This window comes from Mus musculus, chromosome 13 (assembly GCF_000001635.26).
Source record: "Mus musculus strain C57BL/6J chromosome 13, GRCm38.p6 C57BL/6J".
Classification (NCBI taxonomy): Eukaryota; Metazoa; Chordata; class Mammalia; order Rodentia; family Muridae; genus Mus; species Mus musculus.
This window is the reverse complement of record NC_000079.6, coordinates 58353316-58379057: the sequence shown is the minus strand read 5'-3', so window position 1 is coordinate 58379057 and position 25742 is coordinate 58353316. Positions and strand designations below refer to the sequence as shown.

General features: G+C 45.5%; 1 protein-coding gene across 21 annotated transcripts in view; it reads left to right on the top strand.

The window, feature by feature from the left end:
- Nucleotides 1-14312: 14312 nt before the first annotated feature.
- The window catches only part of Kif27 (kinesin family member 27), an 80019-nt gene continuing 68589 nt past the window's right edge, over nt 14313-25742 (top strand). For 7 of the 21 annotated variants that reach the window (XR_003950487.1, XR_001780822.1, XM_030247439.1 and 4 more), the window contains exons 1-2: nt 20162-20495; nt 24111-24493. Coding sequence is in view for 19 of the 21 variants with exons in the window: in XM_006517426.3 (XP_006517489.1) it covers nt 24196-24493 (298 nt within the window). In the remaining 2 variants the exon portion in view is untranslated. The other 14 variants (NM_001360894.1, NM_175214.4, XM_011244579.3 and 11 more) reach the window with 13 other exon arrangements.

Sequence of the window (25742 nt, the reverse complement as noted above, 5' to 3'; positions counted from 1 at the left end):
GTATGCAGGGAGGCAAACAACACCCCAGAGGCTGTATCTACAGAAACATGAACAAATTGCAGTTTACCAAATTCTGAAAAATGAGTCACATCCATTTGCCAAACATGGAGGGGAAGCAGGCCGCGAGGGTTTACTCCCACACTCGCCTGAGGCAATAGGGGGGCACAGGCTTTGCAAGCTGTAACAATATCCCTTGCCTCTGCTCTAGTAATATGAAATCAAGAAGAAAGTGTTTTGGAATTCACATGAAACTGTGAATGAAATTCACAAGCCAATTCTACAGGTGTTTGAGTCAGAAAGGCAGACGCAGCTCTAGCAGCTTTATCAACCAAATCATTGCCCTCTGCTAAAGGGTCAGGCAAACCTGTGTGAGCTTGAATGTGTTGGACAAAAACTGGAGAACTTCTATTTAAAATTAAGGATTGCAATTTATTTAACAAATCCCCTATAGTGGATCGAAAATTCACCTTCCCCACCACTTCCAGCACTGCTAACGAATTAACCACATACTGACTATCTGAAATTAAATTAAAAGATGCAGAATACAATTCAAAAACTTTTATAACAATGTGCAACTCAATAACTTGGGGAGAAGCAGGGGGAAACTGTAAAGTTACTGGCATAAATCCATGGACCAAATATGCTCCACAGCCTGTCTTAGACCCATCTGTAAAAATTAAAGGGGCATCAGGCAATGGCACTCAAGAAGTAATTCATGAAAAAACAACTGGATGAGCTTTAATCAGCTGCAAAATGGGATCCTTAGGGAAATGATTATCCATCTTTCCCATAAAGCTACATCTCAAAATTGCCCAATCATCAACAGTAGCTGATAATATTTCTATTTGCTTCATATTATATGGAACAATCAATTCCTGAGGGGGATTGCCAAAATATTGAATACATTGTTGTAGGCCAATCAAGGCCAATTGTGCTACTGAGGCAGGGTAATAAGACAAGATTTTTGCGGGTGAAGTCTTGGAATGTATCCATAGCAAAGCGGCACCCTGCCAGAGGACTCCAGTAGGCTGGGTCTCTGAGGGCAGGATACACAAAATAATAGGACTGAACAGACCTCTTTAATGCTGCTGTTTGAATACCCTTTTCGACCAAACTTAACGCTACGCGGGCAGAATCAGTAAGCTGCCGGGGAGAATTTAATTCTATATCTCCCAGTAAAATATCATATAATGGTTGTAATTGTTTGTTGGTTAGGCCCAAATAGGGACGTACCCACTGTATATCCCCCAATAGCTTTTGAAAATCATTCAATGTCCTCAAATTATCCATCGAATCTGAATTTTCTGGGGAGATACTTGACTATCAAAAATTTTTGTTCCTAAATAATTCACCACTTTTCCTTTCTGAACCTTTTCCAGGGCTACAACCAATTGCTTTTCTTTTAATTTTTGGATCACTACACTATATGCATGTTCCAACATCTCCTCTGTGGGTGCAGCAAGAAGTATATCATCCATATAGTGATAACACTTCAACTTAGGAAATTGATCTCTTACCCCTTTAAGAGCAGAATCTACATAAAGTTGACACATGGTAGGGCTATCAGCCATGCCTTGAGGCAAAACAACCCATTCAAATCTCTCATCAGGCTCAACATGATTAATAGAGGGCACTGTAAAAGCAAATCTGACTGCATCCTGGGGATACAATGGAATGGGAAAAAAAAACAATCCTTAATATCTAAAACAATTAAAGGCCAATTTCTAGGTAAGGCAGAAGGAAGGGGTAATCCCCTCTGTACAGGTCCCATAATTACCATTTGTTTATTAATTTCAAATCATGTAATAACCTCCATTTTCCCGACTATTTTCTTGATAATAAAAATTGGGGTATTCCAGGGGGAAGTAGAGGGTCTGATATGTCCTAGGTTCAACTGTTCCCTAACCAGCTCTTGTGCTGCTGTTAATTTCTCTGAGGGTAGTGGCCACTAAGGAACCCACACTGGTTCCTCAGCCTTCCAAGTAATGGATAGAGCTCCCTCAGTGGCCCCTAGGAAAAACCCAAACCGGCTCGGTCATTCTTCCTCTCAACCGGTATCGGGGATAGTCTACCTTGTAAATAGTGACCCAAACTTTACCAGGCTTATATCCCAAATGTAACATCATTCCCTGGGCTTGGGTGCTATATGGTCCTTCATTCGTCAGTTTAAAACCCATCTTTTTCATCAAATCACACCCCCATAATGAAATAGGGATGGGCAGCACATAGGGCTGGAAATGTCCCGAATGCCCTTCCTTGTCACACCAACTTAGATGGCGAGAACTCATTTCTGGCATCTGAGCATATCCAAGTCCTCTCAGGGTTTTCTCTGATGCTGACATGGCCAACCAGAGGGCCAATCCTTGACGCTGATAATACTGAGGTCTGCGCCAGTGTCCAACAGCCTAGAAGTAGATTTTCCCTCTATGATAAACTGCAATAAAGGTCTTTCATCTAAATCTAGGAGCAAAAATTGGCAGAAGTGTCAGTAAAGCCAAATCCCTTGTCCCCTCTTTCTTCCTCCTTAGCTGGGAACTGAGAATGACAACTAGGTAATAAAAGCAACTGAGCTATACGATCTCCGGGAGAGATGGCTATTATGCCCCTAGGTGAAGAGACCATGATCTTGACTTGTCCTGTATAATCTGAATCTATGACTCCAGGATGGACTATCAGGCCCTGCATTGTTACAGAGCTCCTTCCTAGGATCAACCCTACTGTATCTGCTGGTAGAGGGCCTTTGAAATCTGAATTCACCAGCTGGACCCCCATTGGGGGGGGTTAATACAAGTCGGGTGGCAGAACTGAGGTTGAGCCCTGTGCTTCCTCTCATGGCCCTCCTGGGTTGTTCCACTGCATTGACGGTCTCAAATTGGGCCATCCCTCTGTGACTGCCCCATATATTTGAGGGGCCTGAGGTCGGGGCCCCCGTCTCCCGTTTTTTGGCCGAGCGCCGTCATGCTCGATTGGCTGCCCATGAATATCCTTCACTGAGTGACACTCATGGGCAAAATGATTTCCCTTTTTACATTTTGGATAAAGTCCAGGTACCGGAGGCCGCTGGCCTTCCGTTCCAGTCTGTTGCAGGCATTGTCACCTTATATGACCAGGCTGCCCGCATTTGAAACAGCCTGTATTTCTGGACCCATTCTTTCCTTGGGAGACCTGCACAACTGCAGCAGCCAGCCCTGCGTTAGTTAACGGGCCTCCTAGCTCTCTACAGATCTTCATCCATACCTCAAGCCCCCTATGTTTATATGGGTTAATGGCTTGTCTACATTCCTTCGTACATTGTTCAAAAATCAGCCGTTTCACTAATGGCATTGCCGTATCAGGATCTCCAAACACCCTCCCTGCCACTTCTACCACCCTGGCCACAAAGTCTGCAGATGGCTCTGTGGGACCTTGAAGGATTTTTGTTAAATTACCACTAACCTCTCCCCTGTTAGGGAGGGACTTCCATGCCTTAGTTCCTATTTTGTTAATTTGTTCATAAACTTGTATAGGGTAGTTAATCTGTGCAGTGGCGAATCTTCCTTGACCTAATAACATATCCGGATCCCAGGCCGCTTGTCCTGCACTCGAATTCTGAGCGGCCTGTTCACCTGAATATTCTATAAAGAATGTTTTCCAGTCAAGATACTGTCCAGGGGAAAGACAGGCTCGTGCCAGATTCTGCCAATCGCTGGGAGTTAGACAATAGTGATGCAGAGATTACAGTTGAGCAATAATGAAAGCGGCACTGAACCCCTAGGCTCGTACCTCTTCCGCCAGTCTTTGAATTACCTTCCAATCTAGTGACTCATGGAACCGAGCTCCTTGAGCATCCTGGAAAACTGGGAAGCAGTGAGCACTTAGCTCTTGCCATGCTTCTGGATGCAAACTATGCCCTGTGGCGCCTTCAGGAGCATAACGCTGCAGCCCCGGAGACGATGGCTGCACTTTTGCTTTCATTTTTTCTAACTGCCCGCTATGCTTTCCAAGTCATCTTCGGACATGTCCCCTTCGCTAGAAATGCGTTCGGCATCGGACTTCTGTGATCTCTCCTCTCTTACTTGGTTCAAAGCCTCATTCCCCTTCTGCAGCTCAGCTCCACATCTTTCCTTGTCCTCTATACAGTTATGAACTAACTTCCATACCGGTAGAACCCTTTTTGCAAGGATTCCCTGTTCCTCTGCAAACTTCAAATCTTTTCCTAACTTCTCCCAGCTCAGTCCGATAAGGTGACCAGAGACTGGGAACCATAGGGCCACCTGATCTACCGCTTTCAGAAAATTTTCTAGGGTTTCCTTTTTCAGCCCAATTCCTTTCACCTTTAGGAGGTCTTTCAAGGCCTGACAAACAGAATGTCCTGATATTGTATTTCCCATAGTGCCTGGTGTAACTTTAATCGTCTCACTCCGAGAACCTCAATAGTCCCTAATTCGGGAACCTAATCTCTATCCGAGAACTTGAATCATCCCACTTACCTGGGAGCTTACCAGCCGGCTACCCTGACTGCCAAGAGTTCTGGACTCGTCATGTCCCCGTATGGGCCACCACTTGTTGCTACCGTCTCCAACCAGCAGAAAAGAAGCGACGAAACCAATGTCCTTCTCAAGGCATTTTATTCTGGAACTTAACAATGTGCAGGAAAAAGAATGCCCCGACCTCTCTTGGCCCTCTCCTTTATGCCCTCTTGTCCACTCCCCATCACCCCAGTCCATGTAGGCACAGTTCTTTGGCTCAGGACTACATTCGTCACATCATCCGATCTTACGTCGTGGTGCATCTGCACAATGCAGCTCAAGGTACATGGCCATCTTGAGGGATATGAGGAAGTCAGGTGCCAGTCATAAGACTTGGCAGCAGTCCCGGGCGCCATCTTGGGGCCGCAGCCACACCCGCTCCTCACAGTTGACCACTAACAGCTCCTGGTAACTCTACCTCCAAAAGAGTCAGTGCTCTCTGCTGGACTCCACTGCACACAAGTAAAATGAAAAGTCTTTTTAGAATAGGGCCATGCAGGCAGTGCAGCTGGGGGGAGTGCTTGCCTACCATGCCGAAGACCCTGAATTCAGTCTCCAGCAATGCATACAACAAGTGTGGGATGTCGCCTACCAGGAATCCCAGCACTGAGATGACAGTCAGGAAGGTCAGAAATTTACTATCATCAGCCTCAGCCAAACTGGCCAGCCTAGAATACTTAAGGCCTTTTATTATTTTTAATACAGCATTTTAATTCATTGAGAATTTTTTTACACTGCTTTGCTCATATTTACTCTCTAGCTCCTCCCAGATTCACCCTCACCTCACCAACCCCAAGACCTGGTCTTAGAAGAAAAAAAAAAGCTCATTCTTGGCATTTTATTCTGGGCTTTGTATTGGTAATGGTAGTGGGTGTTGAACATAACGACTCGTCGGTTTTGAGTATCTGTTAGCTTAAGTGTTTTTAGACTTCATTGGAATTCAATTCAGATCTTTGAAACTTTGCTTAAACCTGGAATGGGATATATCATAGAATTTGCTACAGGGTAGTGGTGGCCCATGTCTTTGGTTCCAACACTCAGGAGATAGAGGCAGGTGGATCTCTGAGTTTAAGGCCAGCCTGGTCTACAGAGTGAGTTCCAGGATAGCCAGGGGCTCCACAGAGAAACTATGTAGAACAAAGTTAGACTTTGCCAAGAGCACTTTGAAAGGGTTTAACCACAGGATGATATATCCTGTCGCAGATGTGGGCACTGATGGGGGCTTAGTGCACAGATGAGCACCTGCTAACTTAGGTCCTGCTCCACCCCTCCCTTCTCTCAGCAGTTGGCTGAATCCACAGGTGCAGAGTGCAGGGACAGCTGACTTCATCTTTGAAACTTACTGTAACTGCATAAACCTGGAATAGGTGCTCTGTGTCTAAGCACATTGCTGTCGGTTGCTGGAAACTTGTGACAGGGACTGCATGTGAGTAGCTGTGCCTGTCCCTCCTCAGGGGCATGTGACCCTATGCCCATCCAGAGGTTCGGTGGAACAGTATCAGCAAGTCACTGCCATCCTGTCTCCCTGCCAGTGATTGTCTTGGTAATGGGGGATGCAGCTTTGTCAGGAAGGACACAGGAAACCCCCTTCCTTTGAGGGATTTGCTGTCAAAGCATGACAGCTGGGACAATGGTACTCTTAATTTTATCCCTTTCAATCTTAGGAACTGAACCCAGGGCCTCTAACATACTAAGCAAGCATTCTACCACAGAGCCACACCCTTACCTGTTGTAGTCGATTTGAGAACTGCTGTGCCTGTAGTGCCTGTCCTATGAACTTTGTGCTTGAGATAAGAACAGGATACATTTTTTTGTGGGGCCATGAAAGGCAGCCTGTTTTGGTTGAATGAGGCTTGCTCCGGCAACCCAGTAGAAAACTCTACAAGGGACGGAACAGCGAGCCATGTTTCCAGAGACAGGTGCCTGACACCACAGAACCCCCAACTCCATAATTCTGTGACTATCAGTTATGCAGACAAACCCCCAAGCTCCTGGCATTCTGGCTAGACTCTACCCTCACAGTTACCTGACTATAGCCAGGTTTGCTCTGCCCCACACTTACCTGGCAGCTACAAGATAGCCCAGCCCACTATAAAAGGAACTGCTTGGCCCCTCCTCACTCTCTTAAACTCTCACCTTTCTTACTCTAATCTCTAGCCCTCCTTCTCTCTCTCCCTTTCCCCCTCTCTCCACATGGCCATGGCCAGCCTCTCTCCCTCTTTCTACCTTCTGTCTTTCCTCCTGGCTTTCTACAATAAAGCTCTAAAACCATGGACTGTCTCTGCTCATCAAGACCTACCGTGCTTAAAAAATGGGATAGGCTTTCCCCTAACCAGCCATGAGTAATCTCCCCCCGGAATGCCTTCCTGTGCTCCAGCCACAGGCCGGACTAAGGACTCTCACCCGCATGGGAACCACCCAGTGCCCCCTCTCTTCCTGCCCTCTCCTCCCTTCGGCCCTGTGAATGACCAAGCTGCCCTGGGGTCTCCATTTTGTTCTCAGCTCTTCTGCAGTGTTCAGTGGCATCTGGGATGCCCGAGACAGAGAACCTGTTATCTCTGGTCTCCATGAGGCCCAGAGACCTTGAACTGCCTCTTGTCCACCCCCCCAACCCCCCGTGGACTGGGTCCGTGGCTTCCCACAGCCAGACACCCACCCGGGGCCACGTGGAAAGCATGCGGCAGTCCTCCGAGTCTGCCCGCCCAGAGCACTGAAACTCCGGCAGGACATGGGTTTTCTCCCACTCCCTTTATTCCCTCACACCACGCCCTACACATTTTCAGTTCATTTTCTTTCTTTTTTAAAGTTTTGTTACTTATGTATGTTTGCACACATACTCGTGCATGCCCTGGCACGTGTGGAATTCAGAGTGTAGCTTGCAGGTGTTGACTTCCCTATCACCATGGCACTGACACTGGCAGAACTATCTTCCTGACCTTCAGTTTGTTTTCTGTAACTTGAAAGGATTTTAACTGATGGCTCTCAAGTTAATCTCTGTACTCTTTCTCTCTGAGACAGGAGCTCATTATATAGCCCTTGTCGGTAACTCACTGTGTAGAGAAGGCTGGCTTCAAACTCAGAGCTCCACCTGCCTCTGCCTTCTGAATGCAGGGATTAAAGGTGTGCACCACTGTGCCCAGTATAAGTATTTTTAAAGATTTAGCAGATTTGTGTGTGTGTGTATGTGTGTGTGTGTGTGTGCTCACCATGTGTACGTAGGTACTTGCAGAGGTCAGAGTTGCCAGACTCCCCTGTAACTGGAGTTACAGAAGGTAATGAGCTGCCTGATACAGGTGCTCAGAACCAAACCAAGGTCCACTGAAAAGAAGCAAGCACTCCGAATTGCTCCAGCTCCAGCAGAATGGAGGCACACTGTATTCAGGCCACGGAAGTGGAAACTTAAGGGTTCTTTGGAAAGTCGGTTGGGTGGTGTTTTGCTGGGGCAAACACATGAAGGAACATTTTGTTAAAGTGAACACAGGTGAGAGGCTAAGGCAGCCTCCTGAAGGAAGGTTTCACTGAAACAGACAGAGGAGAGAGGAGGTTCTGCTAATGCAAGCACATGAAAGGACATGCGATGAAGGATTCTTTGCTAACAACACACATGTATTGGTCTGCCTTCCATTGCATAGTTGAGCTGCATTTGTCGGGACACCATAGAAAGAAACACACCAAAAAGCTTCTGGTGGTATGCTGTAGTCTGTTGCTGCTTCCAGGGATTTGGCCTGATTGGACGTAACATGCTGAGGCAAGGCACATGGAGGACAGGTGATGTTTGGAGGGTATAAATAGGACTCCATGGAGTGACGGAGATAGAGCTTGGCTTGCTGGTACAGTTAGCTGTGCAACGCTTATGGGATTTGTGTCTTCCCTGAACTTTGCTTCCTTGAGAGGCACAGCTGAGAACTTCTCCTGGTGTCCCTCCGGGTCCCTGCTGCTGACTTGAGCTGAGGCTGAGGCCTGGCTGTCTCTGCTAGGTCATGTCACCACTGTTGCTAAAACAACTCTATTGAACTAGACTCCTGGTGTATCCATGATGTGTTTGCGAGTGGATCGAGCTGCTGCTGCCTGCTAACCTGTGAGCTGAACTGCCAATTTCAAATGGGAGTTGAAAGACAACACAAATGGGAGTTGCTCCAAAGAACCTTTCTAAACAGGTCTACATTCTTCCTACCCCATAGCCTTTCTTTTCCACTACTTCTGGTGGGTGGTGGGTTACAAAGAAGATTAAAGTGTTTAAGAATCATCATTAAAAACAAGATTTAACAAAATTAAAGTTACAGACCACTTTCAAAAATTGTCTGTTTTCTCTAGACAGACTTTGAACTCTGTCATAGCAAATATGTAAGGCTATTTGTAACACACAGTAGCCTGGCTTCCTTCCAAATGCACATTAAATTTGTAGCATTCAAAGTCTGTCAACAAGAAGACCATCTGTAGGACGCCATGGTGGCTCATGGTTGCAGTCTCAGAATTCTACAGGCAGAGGCAGGAGGATGGCTGTGAATTTGAGGTCAGTCTGTGTTATGTAATGAACTCTACTGTAATCCAGCCTGGTCCATGGTACAAGGCCCCATCCAATAGCGATGATGACAACATCAGTCAGCTTATGGAGACTTCAGGATTTCATGTCTCAGGCAGTAAACTCCAAGATTTTCCAACATAAACTGATTTTTATACTGTAAGGAGCAACTATGAGATCCACTGTCTTTTCCCCATTCCACTGCTGTTGTAAGACCCCCTTTCAGGGACCCCCACTCTAGTCTCAGGAGTGAGAGAGCACCCAGAGAAACACGAGAATCCATTGCTGTGATCACATGAGGCAGTTTAATGATGGAGCTCTGGACCGACATGCATCCCACACAGGAGATAATGGATGTCGGCCAAGAGGCTCGAAAGCTAGGGGTTTTTATGGGGTAAGGGGCTTAGGGGTGTGGAATTCAGCATAGCGACACACTATTGGCTTATTCAAACTTCAGCAGAAAAATTACATGTACGTGCAGGGTGTCAGAGTTCTGTGAGTTGTTGACTCAGTTCAGATAGCCCTGTTTATGTCCTCACATTCCTCCTTATCTTATGGTGAAGCTGTTCCCAGGAATGTTTTAACTATGGGGCATACCCAGGTTTGTTTTTCTTTTTTCTCAGCCCCAGGCAGCCTCTAGGCTCACAAACAACCAGCAATTTTTGAGTATTTTATATGACTTACAGGTCTTGAAATTTCATCTTTCTTTCATTGTCAGGACAGGCTAAAGTTTAGTCGGCACAGAACTCTAACCACTATTCTTGTTACAGGGCTGAAATTCAAATGTCACAGTTTGATTAAGTTGTGTTCTTTGTTTTTGAAAGATGTATTTTACTTTACGAGTATGAATGTTTTGCCTGCTGGTGGGTACATGGTCTATGTGTGGTCAGAAGAGAGCATCCATCTGGACAGCGGGAGACATCATGTGGGGGCTGGAATCAAACCCAGGTCCTCTGCAGGAGCAAGTGCTCTTAACTGCTGAGTCAGCTCTCCAGCAGCCAGTTCATCAAGTTCCATGAAGCCTGGGTTAAAAGGAAGAAGGACAGGAGGTGATGGGCTGGAGGCGTGGCTCAGCAGTTCCTGCACTGGCTGCTCTTGCACAGGAATTGGGCTCTATTTCCAGCACCATGTGGTGGCTCTCAATCATCTGTGCCTCCAGATCTAGGGGATATGATAGCCTCGTCTGGCTTCCTGGGGCACAGGGCAAACATGGTGGACATATATATGCAAATGAACATCCACATACATATAAATAAATCTTTTAAAAATTAATAGGTGATCATGGTATGGTATCTGAGAAGCCTAAAAACTCTTACTTTGAAAACAAAACATAGTATTTGGAAAGCAAACAAACAAAAAAATCTATAAATTTATAATTCACATACTCCAAGGAAAGAAACTATAATATTTGGTTTGGGGATGTTGGTAGGGACCAATTCATCACCATCACAATCGATAAATAAAAGAGAGAGAAGAAGTATTGGTCCACCAATTCCTGTACAAACACCATTTTAGGTTAACTGTGTAGAGGGAAGCCTTTATTATAGAATAATTTGAGCTAATGAATGCAAATAACTCAAGTGGCAGTAGTGGCAGCTGCTGAAGCACATGTTTTTAATCCCAGCACGTGGGGGAAGGTGTGTGTGTGTGTGTGTGTGTGTGTGTGTGTGTGTGTGGTAGAACCAAATGGGTTTTTGTGAGTTCAAGGCTAGCCTGGTCTACAAGTGAATCTCAGGACAGCCAGAACTACAAAGTAAGACCCTGACTCAAAATCACCAAAAAAGAAAGAGGAAGAGGAAAGAAAGGAGGAGGAGGAGGAACAGGAGATGTTGGTCAAGAAAAGAAGCTCACATAATTCCAATCAGTGAGGTTTATCGTAATGAGAGGTCCTTGGGGCCAGAATTGGGCCTCCATGTGGGAGGGAAGCATTCAACACAAGTGTATAATATATAGAAGGAAGTGTTAGACGCAAGTATACAATACATGGAGAGGCACATTAGATACAACTCTACCACATATGAAGGGAAAGATTAAGCATAAATCTACATTATAATAGGTACAACTATACATCTGGAAGCTGTAGTTGTATGAGTGAAAATGGCCCCCAAAGGCGAATAGGAGTGGCATTACTTGAAAGGACTGAGACATGTGGCCTTGCTGGAGTAAGTATGGCTTTGTTGGAGTGGGTGTGGCCTTGTTGAAGGAGGTGTGGCCTTGTTGGAAGAAGTATGTCAGGCTGGGTCAGGCTTTGAAGTTTCAGATGCTCAAGCCAGGCCCAGTGTCACCCTCTCTTCCTCCTTCCTGCCTATTCAGATGTAGAACTCTCAGCTCCAGTGTCCCTGCATATCACCATGCTTCCCCCCATGATGACAGTGGACTAAACCTTTGAACTGTAGCTAGCCCCCAGTTGTATGTTTTCATTTATAAGAGTTGCTGTGGTCATTGTGTCATATCCTACTGACAGAAACGTTAAGTAGGGAAGAAGGAGAGGGTTAGACTCAACTATACAATATTGGGAAATCCAAACATGATGGGGTCTTAAGGAGAAGGGTGGACTTCCCTCCCAAACCTGGAGAGGAGCGTCAATAAGAATGAGAAGGGGGGCTAGAGAGGTGGCTCAGCGGGTAAGAGCACCGATTGCTCTTCCAAAGGTCCTGAGTTCAATTCCCAGCAACCACATGGTAGCTCACAACCATCTGTAATGGGATCCAATGCCCTCTTCTGGTGTGTCTGAAGATAGCTACAGTGTATTCATATAAATAAAAATAAATCTTTAAAAATAATAAAATAAAATTGATGTTATAAAGCAAAGGATTTACTAATAGACTTTTTCAGGAGACATTAAGTCACACTAGTGATATTTAGCTAAGGGAGCCCTGCATCCTAAATACTTGAAAGGTAAGGAGTGTGCTAACCAGGCCTGTTAGAGACTAGGGAACGTGGGGTGCAAGGAAATAAATGTTTTTCAGCCAGGATTCACTAGTCATTAGGCCCTGATTCCTATACTAAAGACATACCTCTAGGGAAAGTTAGGTAGGGTCACCACTGTCCTGAAGTTCTGGTCTGCCATTAAGTTCCCTGTGTTCTTATATGGGAAACATAATTCTGCCAGGTGAGCAAGATGAACCTTGGTAACAAGTATTCAAAAAGAGTAACATTGGTGTACTTATAATAATTCCAGTAATATATACTATCTTTGCTGCATAAATCTCCTATCTGTCTGAGTGGCCAGACTTTTAGTGCTCTGTAAATTATTTAAAGTGTAACCTGGGGCCAGGATTTAAAAGAGATTTAAGATTCACAGTGTTTGTGGGATGTGTAAGCCTAGAGTGTATATAATTTAGTAAAATCTGTTGAACATGCAGCTCTTCCTTGGGTGTTAGCCTAGCCAACAAAGCACCACTAAAGAGATTTCCCTTAGTTAGCCTCTAAGTGTGTGCAATGATTTCGCAACAGGAAGATGTTGGGAGCAAGGAGGTAGATATGCTCAGTCAGCATAACTAAAGTTATATTTTATTATGCTGAAGGTCTTCACACGAACTTCTCAATCCATGTGTCTAAGTACCATTCTAAGCCTGCCTCCCCATGGCTGCTCACCTGTGTGATATACGGAGCTTAGGTCCAGTCTCTAGTAATAATCTCTGTAATTTATTTATTTATTTATTTATTTATTTATTTATTTGGTTTTTCCAGACAGGGTTTCTCTGTGTAGCCCTGGCTGTCCTGGAACTCACTTTGTAGGCAAGGCTGTCCTCAAACTCAGAAATCCGCCTGCCTCTGCCTCCCGAGTGCTGGGATTAAAGGCGTGCACCACCACGTCTGGCTTGTAATTTTAATTTTTTCAAGTCCTATTTTAAATGATGGCTCTTAAACTCTTTAACCTTCCTTTTAGCCCACCTTCCACCAGAAGTAGTGAGAAAGAAAGGATATGAGGAAAGTGGACCTTGTTTAGAAAGGTTTTTTTGGAGCAATTCTTGTCTGTGCTGTCTGGAAATCAGTAGTTCAGTTCACAAGTTAGCAGTAGCAGGCAGCTTTATTCACTTGCAAACACCTCATAGATACAACCAGCAGTCCAGTTCGGTAGAGTGGGGATAGAAACAGCAGCGACATGACCTGGCAGAGACAGCCCGACTTCAGCCTTAGCTGGAGTCAGCAGGAGGGACAGCAAGAACACCTGAAGTGCTCAGATGTGCCTCTCTCAGGAAAGTGAAGATCAGCAAAGATGTGAGACCCACACTCACTGTACCAGCAAGCCAAACTCTGTCTCTGTCACTCAACTGAGTCCTATTTATACCCTCCAAACGTCACGTGTCCTCCACGTGCCTTGCCTCGGCACGTGCAGCTAATCAGCGCAAATCCATGGAGTCCAACAAGTGCAACTCAACTTCAGTGTAAGGCAGACCAATACATACATGGTGTTAGCAAAGAATCCTTTGTCACATGTCCTTTCACGTGTTTGCCTTAGCTTAACATCCTCTCTCCTGTGTCTGCTTTAGTAAAACGAGTCTTATGGGGCAACCGGCTACGCGCTGACAGCCTGGTCTCCAGTCCAGGCTAGATCTTGAACCCTGGGACCCGGTGGTGATAATTCACCTACATGGGACTGAAGGAGTTCTCTCATGTCTCCTGGACCCTGGCTCCTGTTGAAGTTACCGCCCCCACAACTCCCACAAGAAAGGCGTGGCTATCAGCCAGGCATGAACAGCACCAAGTTTTCCCACATGCAAATAAGGTTTCCCCCAAACTCACAGTCCAAGCCAATGAGAGGTGCCTGCTGTCAAACCCTGAATCACCCCCAGAACTGCATATAAATTCATGCAGGGAATTAAAGGTATCCTAGAACTATTCCTTCGTCTGAGTCTTTTGTTCCAAGAGCTGTTTGTAACACTTGGGAAGAGATCTTCTCTCCCAAAGAGCCACTGGAGGTCCTGCCGCACTCCTCACTGGATCACTGGATAGTCAGCTTTTTGTCAGCCCAGCCAGACCGCACTCCTCATTGGATCACTGGATAGTCAGCTTTTTGTCAGCCCAGCCAGACCCGACTCAGTTCAGAGCAGCTTGGAGTTACTGAGCAAGCAACTTGGAAGGAAGGCGTGGCAGAGACTTTGTCTCCCTGACTGCATTCACTTCTCATGCTGGAACCTTCCCACCTGGCCTGGACAGAGATCTCCGTGGAAAACCTCTGGTACCCAGGCCCACAGAGTCTGTCTTAGTCTTTCACCTGTGTCCACTTCAGGAAAACACTCCTTCCTGTGATTGTCCCAGCAAAACACCATCCAACACAACCGACTCTCCAAAGAACCAGTAAGTTTCCACTTCAACTCTCTGGTTCAAGGGTCAGAATTCCAGGACTGCACTCTTCAGCAGCAGGGCAGATCAAGCTACCATCTCTCCAGAGTCTCCAGCCATCCTGAAGAGGTGAAGAGAGGTTCATTGCTCTTGGTCTCTGTTTATGACAAGTGGGTGTCATAAAATTTTCTGTTTACGCAGTTATGTGTCTGGTTATCTTGAGTTCGTGGTGTCACTGGATTCTAGTTATCAGCAACAGCACTGGGTGCAGTGGAATTCCCCACTAAGTGATTTCTATGTCTAAAATGCATTTTTAAAAATTATTATTAGTCTTTTCATATCACAAGGCATTATAATATCAGGGACTTGTCTCCCCTTAATTTGATTCTTGTTTTAGACCGGTGGTTCTCTATGGTCCAGGCTCTGCCTCTCCACCTGGAGTGGTGTGAATGGGAGGCCTCAGGTAGTGAGTGTGTGCACTACAAGAACAGACTCTTGGGAGACAGATGTCAGTGAGACAGCTCATTTAGTGGGGGAAGGGGGACAAAGGTCATTTATACTTTTGGGGGGATGAGTGGGTGCTATGGGGGGAGTGTACATCTGCCGCAGACCTTCTGGGTCCCTGTGTCTGCGTGGAACAGGGTCTCTTGATGCGGGTGGGCAAAGCGTGGATGAGCGACAAACAGACACACACACAGGAGAGTTCGTGTGGAATCTGAGTGTAATTTTTCAAATCGAACATCAGACTTTTTATGCAGAAGACAACAAGGTAGTTGGGTGACATACCCACAAGGTACAAATGAGGTAACCGGATGCTTAATGACTCTTACACAGAACAGAGGAAATGAAAATGCAAAGACTGGCAGGAACTAGGCAAAATAACTGAGACAGAGTCAGCCCTGTCTAAGGTCAGCTATAGTCTTAGAAGCCAGGTGTGAGAACTTTTCACTCCTAGGGCAAGGGCTTTCACACCCAAGTCATGGTTCTAACTAGGGAGTTCCATTCTAGCTAACCATCTCATGAATAATGCAATACTCTAAAACCACAGCCCGATCTACTTCCTAAACCATTGTAAATTCCTGTATATAGGTGTAACTCAGCTATAATTCTAAATATCTATTCTGGTTTCTCCTACTGTCAGAAACTTCTTTTTTCTTTAGTGAATGGTAAATTCCTGTGAAGGGCAGTGACCTAACTTTTACTCAAAGAGATAGTGTAATACCAGGGGCAGTACTGAATTCCAAGCCCAAGGTCTTGCTAAGGACGAACTAGGACTGTTGGAACACTGGCGGACGGCTTTAGTTATGTCAGGATTCAATGTTAAAAGGCACTTATGATAGGAAAATATTGAAAGAGAGCATGTGGATCCATACACTAGACTAACGTGGGAATGGAACGCGGGAATGAAAAATTACTGTATGGGTAGGGAACGCTAGACTCCAGGAGGAGAGCTTCCTTGAAACTCTTTTGCCTCATGAGTGACTTTTAAGCCTCTCGGCTTGTCCAGTTGACTTGACCAGAGAGCGTAGCATACATCATTTGCAGGGCCAGGGTGCTGGGGATATCTCATTTGCATAAGGAGGAATTTCAGATTTTGCCGGACATGACCTTATAAGGGGAAAGGAAGTTGAACCTGGCTACCTGACCTCCTTCAGTGGGACACAGGCTTACATGCATGGGGATCAGCAAGTCTGGGGCACGGGGTGAGGGCAAGGGGAGTGATCCCACTCCTGTTGATCCCAGGATGAGATTTCTGGGGATTGCACATGCCTTGACCCCACTCTTGTTCCAGGCCTGCTCCCCCTGTGCCATGGCTCCCTGGCCCCACAGTTCTCAAACTTCCTAGTGCTATTACCCTTTAACATAGTTTCTCACGTTTTGGTGACCTCCCCTGCCCCCCAGTCATAAAATTATTTTTGCTATTTTAGAACTGTAATTTTGCTACTGTTATGTTGGTCTTAGGTGAACCCTGTGGAAGGATCATTCTGCCCACAAAGGGTTGTGACACACAGGTTGAGAGCCACCCCTCTAGGCAGATCACTAGAGAGAGTGTAGAACCTTTGTGAGGGCCCTGAATCAGGATTCACCTGGTTCAGCCCCAGGTTCCAGACTCAGACTGTAAGAACTGTATGTTGTTTCAAGCCACTAACTTTCAGGGTGATTTGTGGCTCAGCAGAAGGTACTAAATACAATAGGTGGGCAATGCATCCTTCTTTCTGTTACTATCGCAAGATGTCTGTGGTGATTTGAAGGAGAAAAGCCCCCATGTGCTCATATATTTGAATGCTTTGTACTCAGTGGAACTGTTTGGGAAGGATTAGGAGGTGTGGCATGTTGGAGGAAGTGTGACACTAGGAGTGGGCTTCATGGTTTCAAAAGCCCATGCTAGGCTTGGAGAGGTCCCTGCAGGCTTTGGAGCAGGCAGAGAAAATGACCTCAAAAAGACAAGAATGGAACTGTTCAGATCCATTTTTGGATACCAGTGCTAGACTTCTAGAGTCTGACTCCAGATTATTTACTTTAGCCATATTTAAGCACAGCACAATTTGGGGGGGGGTCTGATAACCCCTCTGTCCCACGTGTACAAGACATTTAAGATGACTTTTACTTTGAGATTCTTTACAAAGTACATCTGGTGTCTTTCACAGAGGTGGGTACTGTTGGCTCAGAGATAGTAGGGACCAAGGTTTAGGGTCAAGAAGAATGGTTCTGAACCTTCCTCATGCTACATACAACCCTTTAATACAGTTCCTTATGTTGTGGTGACCCCAAACCATAAGATTATTTTTGTTGGTGCATCTTAGCTGTAATTTTGTTACTGTTATGAATTATAATGTAAATAATATCTGATGTGCAGATATCTGATATGTGACCCCTGTGAAAGGGTTGGTTGTTCAAGGGGTTGTGACCCACAGGCTGAGAACCACTGGTCCAGGGAGACTGAGGCAAACATAATACCTGTGGGTATCAGGATTGGCCTGGCTCACTTGGGCCATTGTAAAGCACATGCGACTCACATCACTCATAAGGATAGATGCTAAGGTCTTGAAGTTTGTAATGCTCAAAGTTTTAGGGGTAAGGGGTGTGGGATTAGAAAAACACCAATTCTGGAAGATGTGGGCATAGACTGGCTCGCCATATAGCAAAGGATTACTAGGTTGTAAACTGCATGCATTCCCAGCATTCCACGAGGCAGACAGATTAAACATCTCCTTCCTTTGAAGCATGCCTGTGAGTGTAACTTTCCTGACTTCTCCAGTGTTTATCTGTGTGCACAAGTGCATTCTGCCTTCTATAAGGTCCAGTCTCATCTTCCCTGCCTGCAACTTGGGGATCACGTGTGCTCCACTGCCGTGCCTGCCTGACACTGTGTCCCCTGCCACAATGGTAACGGGCTAACCCTCTGAAACTGTAAGTAAGCCTCCAGTTAAATGCTTTCTTTTATAATTGCTTTAGCAGAAGTGTCTCTTCACAGCTATAGAACAGTAACAAGGACCAGCCTAAGATAAATAACTCACAGAGACCCATAGCAAGGGGAGTTTCTATTGGCTTGACATCTTACAGGTTTCAGTCCATAGCCAATTGTCGCCACCGCTGCTTTGAACTGTGGTCAGGCAGCATGACACAGTAGCTAGTGCATATAGGAGCAAATTGTTTACCTCATGACCAGGAGGTAAAAGAAAAGGGTGGGGATGGCGCCTCATTAGTTCTTCAAGGACAGACTAGATGGTTGAGACAACCAGTCACTCCTCCACATTTAAACCCAAGTGTGGTGGCTAGTTTAAGTCAACTGGACACAAGCTACAGTCATCTGAGAGTAGAGATTCCCAACTGAGAAAATGCCTCTGTAAGATCAGGCTGCAGGCAGGCCTCTGGAGCATTTTCTTAATCAGTGATTGATGGGTGAGGGCCTAGACCATCGTGGGTGGGGCCACCTGGCAGGGTGGGCTTGGGTTCTGTAAGAAAGCACGCTGAGCAAGCTGTGAGGAGCACCCCTCTACAGCCTCTGCCTCAGCTCCTGTCTTCAGGTTCCTGCTCAGTTTGAATTTCCTTCTTGGCTTTTTCCCTCCATGGAATGTGATTCAGGACATGGAAGCCAAACAAAACGATGTTTCCTTTCCTCTCCAAGGTGTTTTGGGTCATGCTGTTTCTTCAGAGCAATGGCTGTTGTGTAGGTAATTTCTTATCTGATCAGCTAGATTTCTACTGAAAACCAAAGCACGCTAAACTGCAGGCTGCATTCTACTGAGTAATGAAGTTTGTTGTCTGAGGAAGAAATCCTGGAAAGTGAACTCTGTGCCTTGTGCATTCTAAACGAATGCCCAGTCACTATACCACATCCCTTTGTGCCAGTGCAATAGATTTGGGCAAAATCTGGGGATGGATAGATGGCTCAGTGGCTTAAAGCACGCAGAATACTGGGGTTCCATTGCCCACAGCCACAGGTATAGCTCACACTATCTGTAACTCCAGTTCCAGGGGACCCAGTGCTCGCTTCCGGCCTCTGAGAGCACCAGGCATGCATGTGGTACACATATGTGCCAACATTAAGAAGTTAGACTAGAATAAGATCAGAGCTACCGAGTGTTTCATGAAACGTGGTTTTTTTTTTGTTTGTTTGTTTTTGTTTTTGTTTGTTTTGTTTTGTTTCGTTTCGTTTTTTGGTTTTTCGAGACAGGGTTTCTCTGTATAGCCCTGGCTGTCCTGGAACTTACTCTGTAGACCAGGCTGGCCTGGAACTCAGAATCCATCTGCCTCTGCCTCCCAAGTGCTGGGATTAAAGGCATGTGCCACCACCGCACGGCTAACGTTTTTTTTTTTTTTTTTTTTAATATTATTTACTTAATGTACATATGAGTACACTGTGCATGTCTTCAGACACACCAGAAGAGGGCATCAGATCCCATTACAGATGGTTGTGTGTCACCATGTGGTTGCTGAGAATTGAACTCAGGACCTCTGGAAGAGCAGTCAGTGCTCCCAATCGTTGAGCCAGATCTCCAGCCCTCATGAAATGTTTGTTTTCATTTATGTAATTATACATATATATTGAGTCATATAGCAGACTTTTTTCCCCTAGACTGTCTCAGGCTTGAACCACTCTGTTGGCTTTTCAAATTTACGTCTGTTAAGGGATCAGGTCAAAGTTGAAAGCCATTGTCCCGCCCACACCCCTTTTTTGTCCCTGAGAGGGTATCATTATGTACATCAGGCCTTGGTTTCAGGTTCCTGCACCATATAAGTAGTGTGTGGTGGCAAGTGCCTGGGAACCTCCAGAGAAGCAGGATTAGAGACACTCAAGTAGCCTGTGCTACATAAAACCTTGTTTCAAAGCCGCACTACCTGAGGTAGTAGCGGAGTACCTAAACTCAACCTGTCGCACGTCCCGTGTGTGTTTACTGGGATTCTCAGAAGGATCCTGGGGCAGGCTCAGCTAGGGACTCCACGGACGGAAGGGCGGCCGCGGGGCGGAGCCTTGGGGCGGAGCGGAGCCTGGGGCGGGGCGTGTTGGAAGCGGAGAGTACTGGCAGGTTTTGCGTGAACCTGGGCCTACGTAGGGCGGGGACGGCTTGGGGCGGAGCCAGCGGGGGGGGGGCGGGGTCGCTGAGAGGTGGCGGGAGGCGTGCTGCGCCGTTGCCTTGAGAACAGGTGACAACAAAAGGCGTGGGTGCGGAGGGCGGAGGAAGGCCGCGGCGTGGGGCGCTCGCCTGCGAAGACCTGGGCTGTCCGGAGCCGGTCGGTGCGCCGCGGGCTCGACGGGCGCGAAGCCGGCGGCACCCGGCCTGCGGCCCCGTTAAAGGTCGCGGACGCGGCGGACGGAGCGGGGCGTCCTGAGGTAGCAGCGGGGGCCTGGGCGCGGGCCGGAGGGCGGCGGGGCGCGCGGCTGCGGCGTGAGGATGGCGCCGCCGTGAGCCTGCCCTCGCGAGGGAAGCCTCGGGGCGGCGAGGCGCTGAGGGACGGTGCCTGCCGCCCGCCCGGGTCTGTTTCCCGGTTTCCCGGCTCACACTCAGACTCCGTTATGCAGTCGTGAGTTGTTGCGAGCATCATTCTCTGCTGGGACTCTTCTCAGGAAAGAAGTGACAACCCGTGGACCACAACTTCTAACTCCCGCCACTACGTCCGTGGAAGCCGGTAGTTGAAGACCTCATTACCTAGCAAATGACATTTACCAAATGGTAAATGCTTATCTTGCATTTGGTCACATTTTAAAAAAGTGTCCTCAAATATTACCAGCCAATCAGATTTCCCTGCTGATTTTTAATTTTTTTTTTTATATCTGACAGTATACAGGACTACATTGAATCTGAAAAGAAACTGTCACAGGCTTTAAAAAATGGACTGCATGTTGTTTATGAGCCATATATGTATGCACCATATTACTTTTTATGATTATGGTAGGCAAATTCTAACCGCTTATATGGCCACACTGTTTATGTCAACATTACCTTCACAAAACCCAACGAAGTGGAAATACTCCAATTAGAACTCAGATCCTCCTGCCTCTGCCGCCTGAGTTCTGGGATTAAAGGCGCGCATCACCAACCCTGGGCCTAGTTGGTATTTTTAAATAAGCAATTTATCCAAAGAAGTTGGGATCAGCTTAGCATAACCTTTTTAATAAGAATTTTTATGTGTGTGTGAGTGTGAATATGTGCAGGTCAGACGACAGTTTACAACTATCAGTTCTTTTCCGTACTATGTGGGGTCCAGAGATTGAGTTCAGATTACCAGGTAGGTGGCCACACGTGCTGTGGTGCTGAGCCCTCTCATTGGCCCAGACAGCGACTTTTGCCTTACTTAGATGACATTAAAAAAAAAAAAAGTGATCTAATCTGTATGACTGTTGTGCAGACTGCATCCCAGAGGGGTTTTGTTTCTTTTAAGAGTGCTTTAGGACGTAAGGGTTTATGATACATACCAGTATTTTGTTGCTGTTACTGAAGATTTGTTAAGAATTATTGAAACTGCCAAGCTGTGCGTGTCTGTCACCTCCCCAACCTCCATTAAAGATAGTTTGTTGACTCTGGGCTATTGAATCCCAAGGGACCTGAGATTTTAGTGACATACAAGATTTTTGTTGTGAGCCTCTTCTGGCTGTTCATTTTTAGTGTAGCTGAGTTTTGTTTTGTTTTTTAAGGTTAGTGGATATTAATTTATCATGGTTACATTTCCAGAGCTGTTATGTGTGGAAGCTCACACCTGTAGTGGCAATGCTGGAGATGTGGAGGCAGCAGGACTGCTCTGAGATCCAAACTAGAGTGAGAAACTGTATAAAACCAAAGTGAATATTTCCATACCAAGTAGTTCAGGAAGTGTTATTTGCTGTCCAACAGCCTTCTAGATTGGTGATAATCTTAAAACCCACTTTTCCAAAGAATCTTTCCCCATCAGACTGGTTGTTTTCACCATGGTCAAGAAACAAGTCCTCTGGAAACCAGAAGAGAAGCCTTAACAGCCAGCCGGATAAACCAGCGCACCACTGACCAAACCAAGGGAGGCCCGAGCCTCACAAAGTCCTCGCTGCTACTCGCTTGAGTTACTGTGAGAACACTGGGCACAAACTGGGTGAAAGGGGGTCATCCCTGGGGACCCATAGAAAGAAAGTTACCAGAAACAGTTGGTACAAAACACTTGTCACCTTGAGAAGGAATAAGAAATAGTTGTAGCCAAATATATGTGACCATGGCACAATGCCAGAATCTAGACCTCTGGGGCGCCTGTAGACAATTATCTTATGGTAGCTGATGTAAGGAATACTCATTCTGTTTTTACCTATTTTTTACACATTGTGTGTGTGTGTGCACATTTATGGAGGTCAGAGGACATCTGTGGATGTCTGTTTTTCCACCATGTGGATTCAGAGATCATACTCAGGTCGTCAGGCTTGGTAGCAAGCGCCTTTATAAACTGAGCCATTTGCTGTCCTGAGAGCCCCACCTTAGTTTTGGGAAGGATGGTTTCCTGCGGAGGGGATCCTGGCCTATCTAAAATGTGGGTGTCAGGCTGAGCAGAGGCAACTTGCATCAATTGCTCTCTTCTGGCTGCGGATAGAACATGGTCAGTGGCTGCAAGCTGCTGCCTAAACTTCCTTCCACGATAGACTGCATTTGTTTGGGCTGTTTTAATCACAGTGCAGGAAAAAATGCTAAGGCATTGTTTAGGAGTAGAAGACACCATTTGCCTGTTGATTTTTCAAAAGTTAGGTTCCCTGCATGCACCGGGCTTGGGAGTGAGTGATGGAGCATGTGTGGAGGTCAGGACAACTTTGTGCAGGCGTTTTTCTCTTTCCACCTTCCCATGCTTCCCAGAGCTTATGTGGGGGAACCCTCTACCTGATGAGCCATTTCTGTAGCCTGTAGTTTTGATTGCTTTTGAACTAATTATTTTAAATTATACTGACACAAATTTCATCATTTAATTCTGATGTTTGTGAGATGAAATGCTATTTTTCAATACCTTCAAGTATAATACAAATAATTTACTTTAAATTTTATGTATTTATAAATTTTCTTTCCCTCCCTCCCTCTTCTCTCTTTCTTTCTTTCTTTCTTTCTTTCTTTCTTTCTTTCTTTCTTTCTTTCTCTCCCTCCCTTTCTTTCCTTCTTTCTTTCTTTCCTTCTTTCTTTCTGTTTTTCAAGACAGCTCTTGCTATCCTGGAACTCACTGTGTAGACCAGGTTGGCCTTAAACTTAGAGATCCACCTGTCTCTGCCTTCCAAGTGCTGGGATTAAAGGTGTGTGCCCCTGCTACCTGGCTAAAATGTATTTATGTATTATGCATATATATTATGTATAGATGTGTGCCTATATACATTTATGTGTACCATGTGTGTGCAGGAACTGGAGTTGCAGGTGGTTGTGAGTTGCCTGATGTGGGTTCAGGGAATTGAACCAGGTCCTCTAGAAGAACAGCCAGTATTCTTAATCTCTGAGCCATCTCAACGCCTTCCCAAGTATTTACTTTTTTTTTTTTCCATTTTTTATTAGGTATTTAACTCATTTACATTTCCAATGCTATACCAAAAGTCCCCCATATCCACCCACCCCCACTCCCCTGCCCACCCACTCCCCCTTTTTGGCCCTGGTGTTCCCCTGTACTGGGGCATATAGAGTTTGCAAGTCCAATGGGCCTCTCTTCCCAGTGATGGCCGACTAGGCCATCTTTTGATATATATGCAGCTAGAGTCAAGAGCTCCGGGGTACTGGTTAGTTCATAATGTTGTTCCACCTATAGGGTTGCAGATCCCTTTAGCTCCTTGGCTACTTTCTCTAGCTCCTCCATTGGGAGCCCTATGATCCATCCATTAGCTGACTGTGAGCATCCACTACTGTGTTTGCTAGGCCCCGGCATAGTCTCACAAGAGACAGCTACATCTGGGTCCTTTCAATACCAAGTATTTACTTTTAACATGTTTATAACTCCTGAGTTATCCCCTCAGCTGGATTTCCTAACTAATTAATTATTTCTAACTGTAATTGTTCATTATTTAGATTAATGAACTAGGAAGCATCACACTCTGGACATAAACAGAGGAATTCTGTGTTTTTATTCTTTAACTTTATAATTAACCAATTCATGGTCCCCAGTCCCCGCAACTATTTTGAAGCAAACCTAAATGCTGAATCTTTTCCTCATTAAATCCCTTAAGCATTTTACTGTCAGGTCAACTTTGTCATACAATTTGTACTGGTAAAGAATCTGTTCAAAATGGCTCTGCTTTGAAACATGAAAGGTTTTTATTGCGTTACTGCAGCTAGTAATTAAACTGTATCTTTTATTTTGATATGCAGGAGTCCAGAGCTTACATAAAATGGATGTTTCTCACATGTTATTGAACACTAAGTGCATAATCTATTAAGTAAAACCCAAGCTGCCATGGAAGAAATACCAATAAAAGTGGCTGTCCGAATCAGACCTCTGCTCTGCAAAGAAGTTCTACATAATCATCAAGTCTGTGTGAGGGATATCCCGAATACCCAGCAGATTATCATTGGGAGAGATAGAGTTTTCACTTTTGATTTTGTTTTTGGCAAAAACTCCACTCAGGATGAAGTTTATAACACATGCATAAAGCCCCTAGTGCTGTCGCTCATCGAGGGCTATAATGCAACTGTTTTTGCATATGGACAAACTGGATCTGGGAAAACATACACCATCGGAGGAGGCCATGTTGGTAAGACTTTCAAACTCTCAGTGTTTTATAGCATGAATCAAGACTTCATTTCTTTTATGACTGAGCACTGGGCTGTTGGTCTGTTTTACTTGGCTTTGCCTTGCCTCCCGACTTAGCTGAGACAAACACTGGTGTACAGCCATCTGTTTGAGTCCATCATAGACCTTAACATTTTAAATCTTGTTTTTTTTTTTATGGTACTGGAAATAGAACTAAGTTGCTGACTAAGCACCACAATACTGAGATACATCACTAGCCTTCTTTTTGCTTTTTTTGTTTGTTTGTTTCAAGGGTAAGAATCCCTCAGCTGCCTACGCTGGGCTTAAACTTACTCTGTAGCCCAGGTTGTCCTTGAAATTAGGATTCCTCCACCTCAGCCCTCATAGAGTTGGGTTTGCACTAGGCCCTCCCCTGTCATTGCCTTTTAAAGTTAATTTTTGAAGGTAACATAAAAGTAATAGGCTTGTTTCCTCATGGCCTCTTCATATAAATATGTCATTATGTTTTCCTCAGTCAAGAGCCTTCCTCACTACCCTCTCTCATGCCGCCATTGTCTTTAGTCAGTTCCACGTCTGCTTCTTACCACATGTTCCGTTGCATTAGTTCCAAACTCCAGAAACTGGAGTTCGAGATAGTTGCCAGTGGATGCTACAGTCAAACTCAGGTCCTCTGGAAAGCAGCAGTGCTCCTAACCACTGAGCCAACTCTCTATCTACCCTGTCGTTTGTTTCTTGATGGTGACCACTCTGACTGGGATGAAATGCAATCTCAATTTTAAAAAGAAATTTATAATTAATTTTATTTCTGTGTGTGTGTGTGTGTGTGTGTGTGCGCGCGCGCGCGCGCATACTTACTTGCATGCACCCACATGTGTGTAGGAGCCCATGCAGTCCAAAAAGAGGGCATTGATCCTCTGAAACTGGAGTTCTAGGTGGTTGTGAGCTGCCATGTAGGTTCTGTGAATCAGACCTGAATCTTTGCAATACCATTAAGTACCCTTAACTGCTGAGCCATCTCCAACGCCCACGCTTTTAAAGGTAGAGTCTCACTGTGCAACCTTAGGTGGCTTCTAACTCACAGAGATTCTCCTGCTTCTGCCTCCAGAGTGCTGGGACTACAGATATGCAACAGCACACTCAGCTCAAGAAATTGTTATTTGTATTTCACTATTGGCTAGAGATGTATACTTTTTCAAATATTTATTGGCTATTTCAAATATCTTTTTAATATTAATTTTATTTTATTGTGA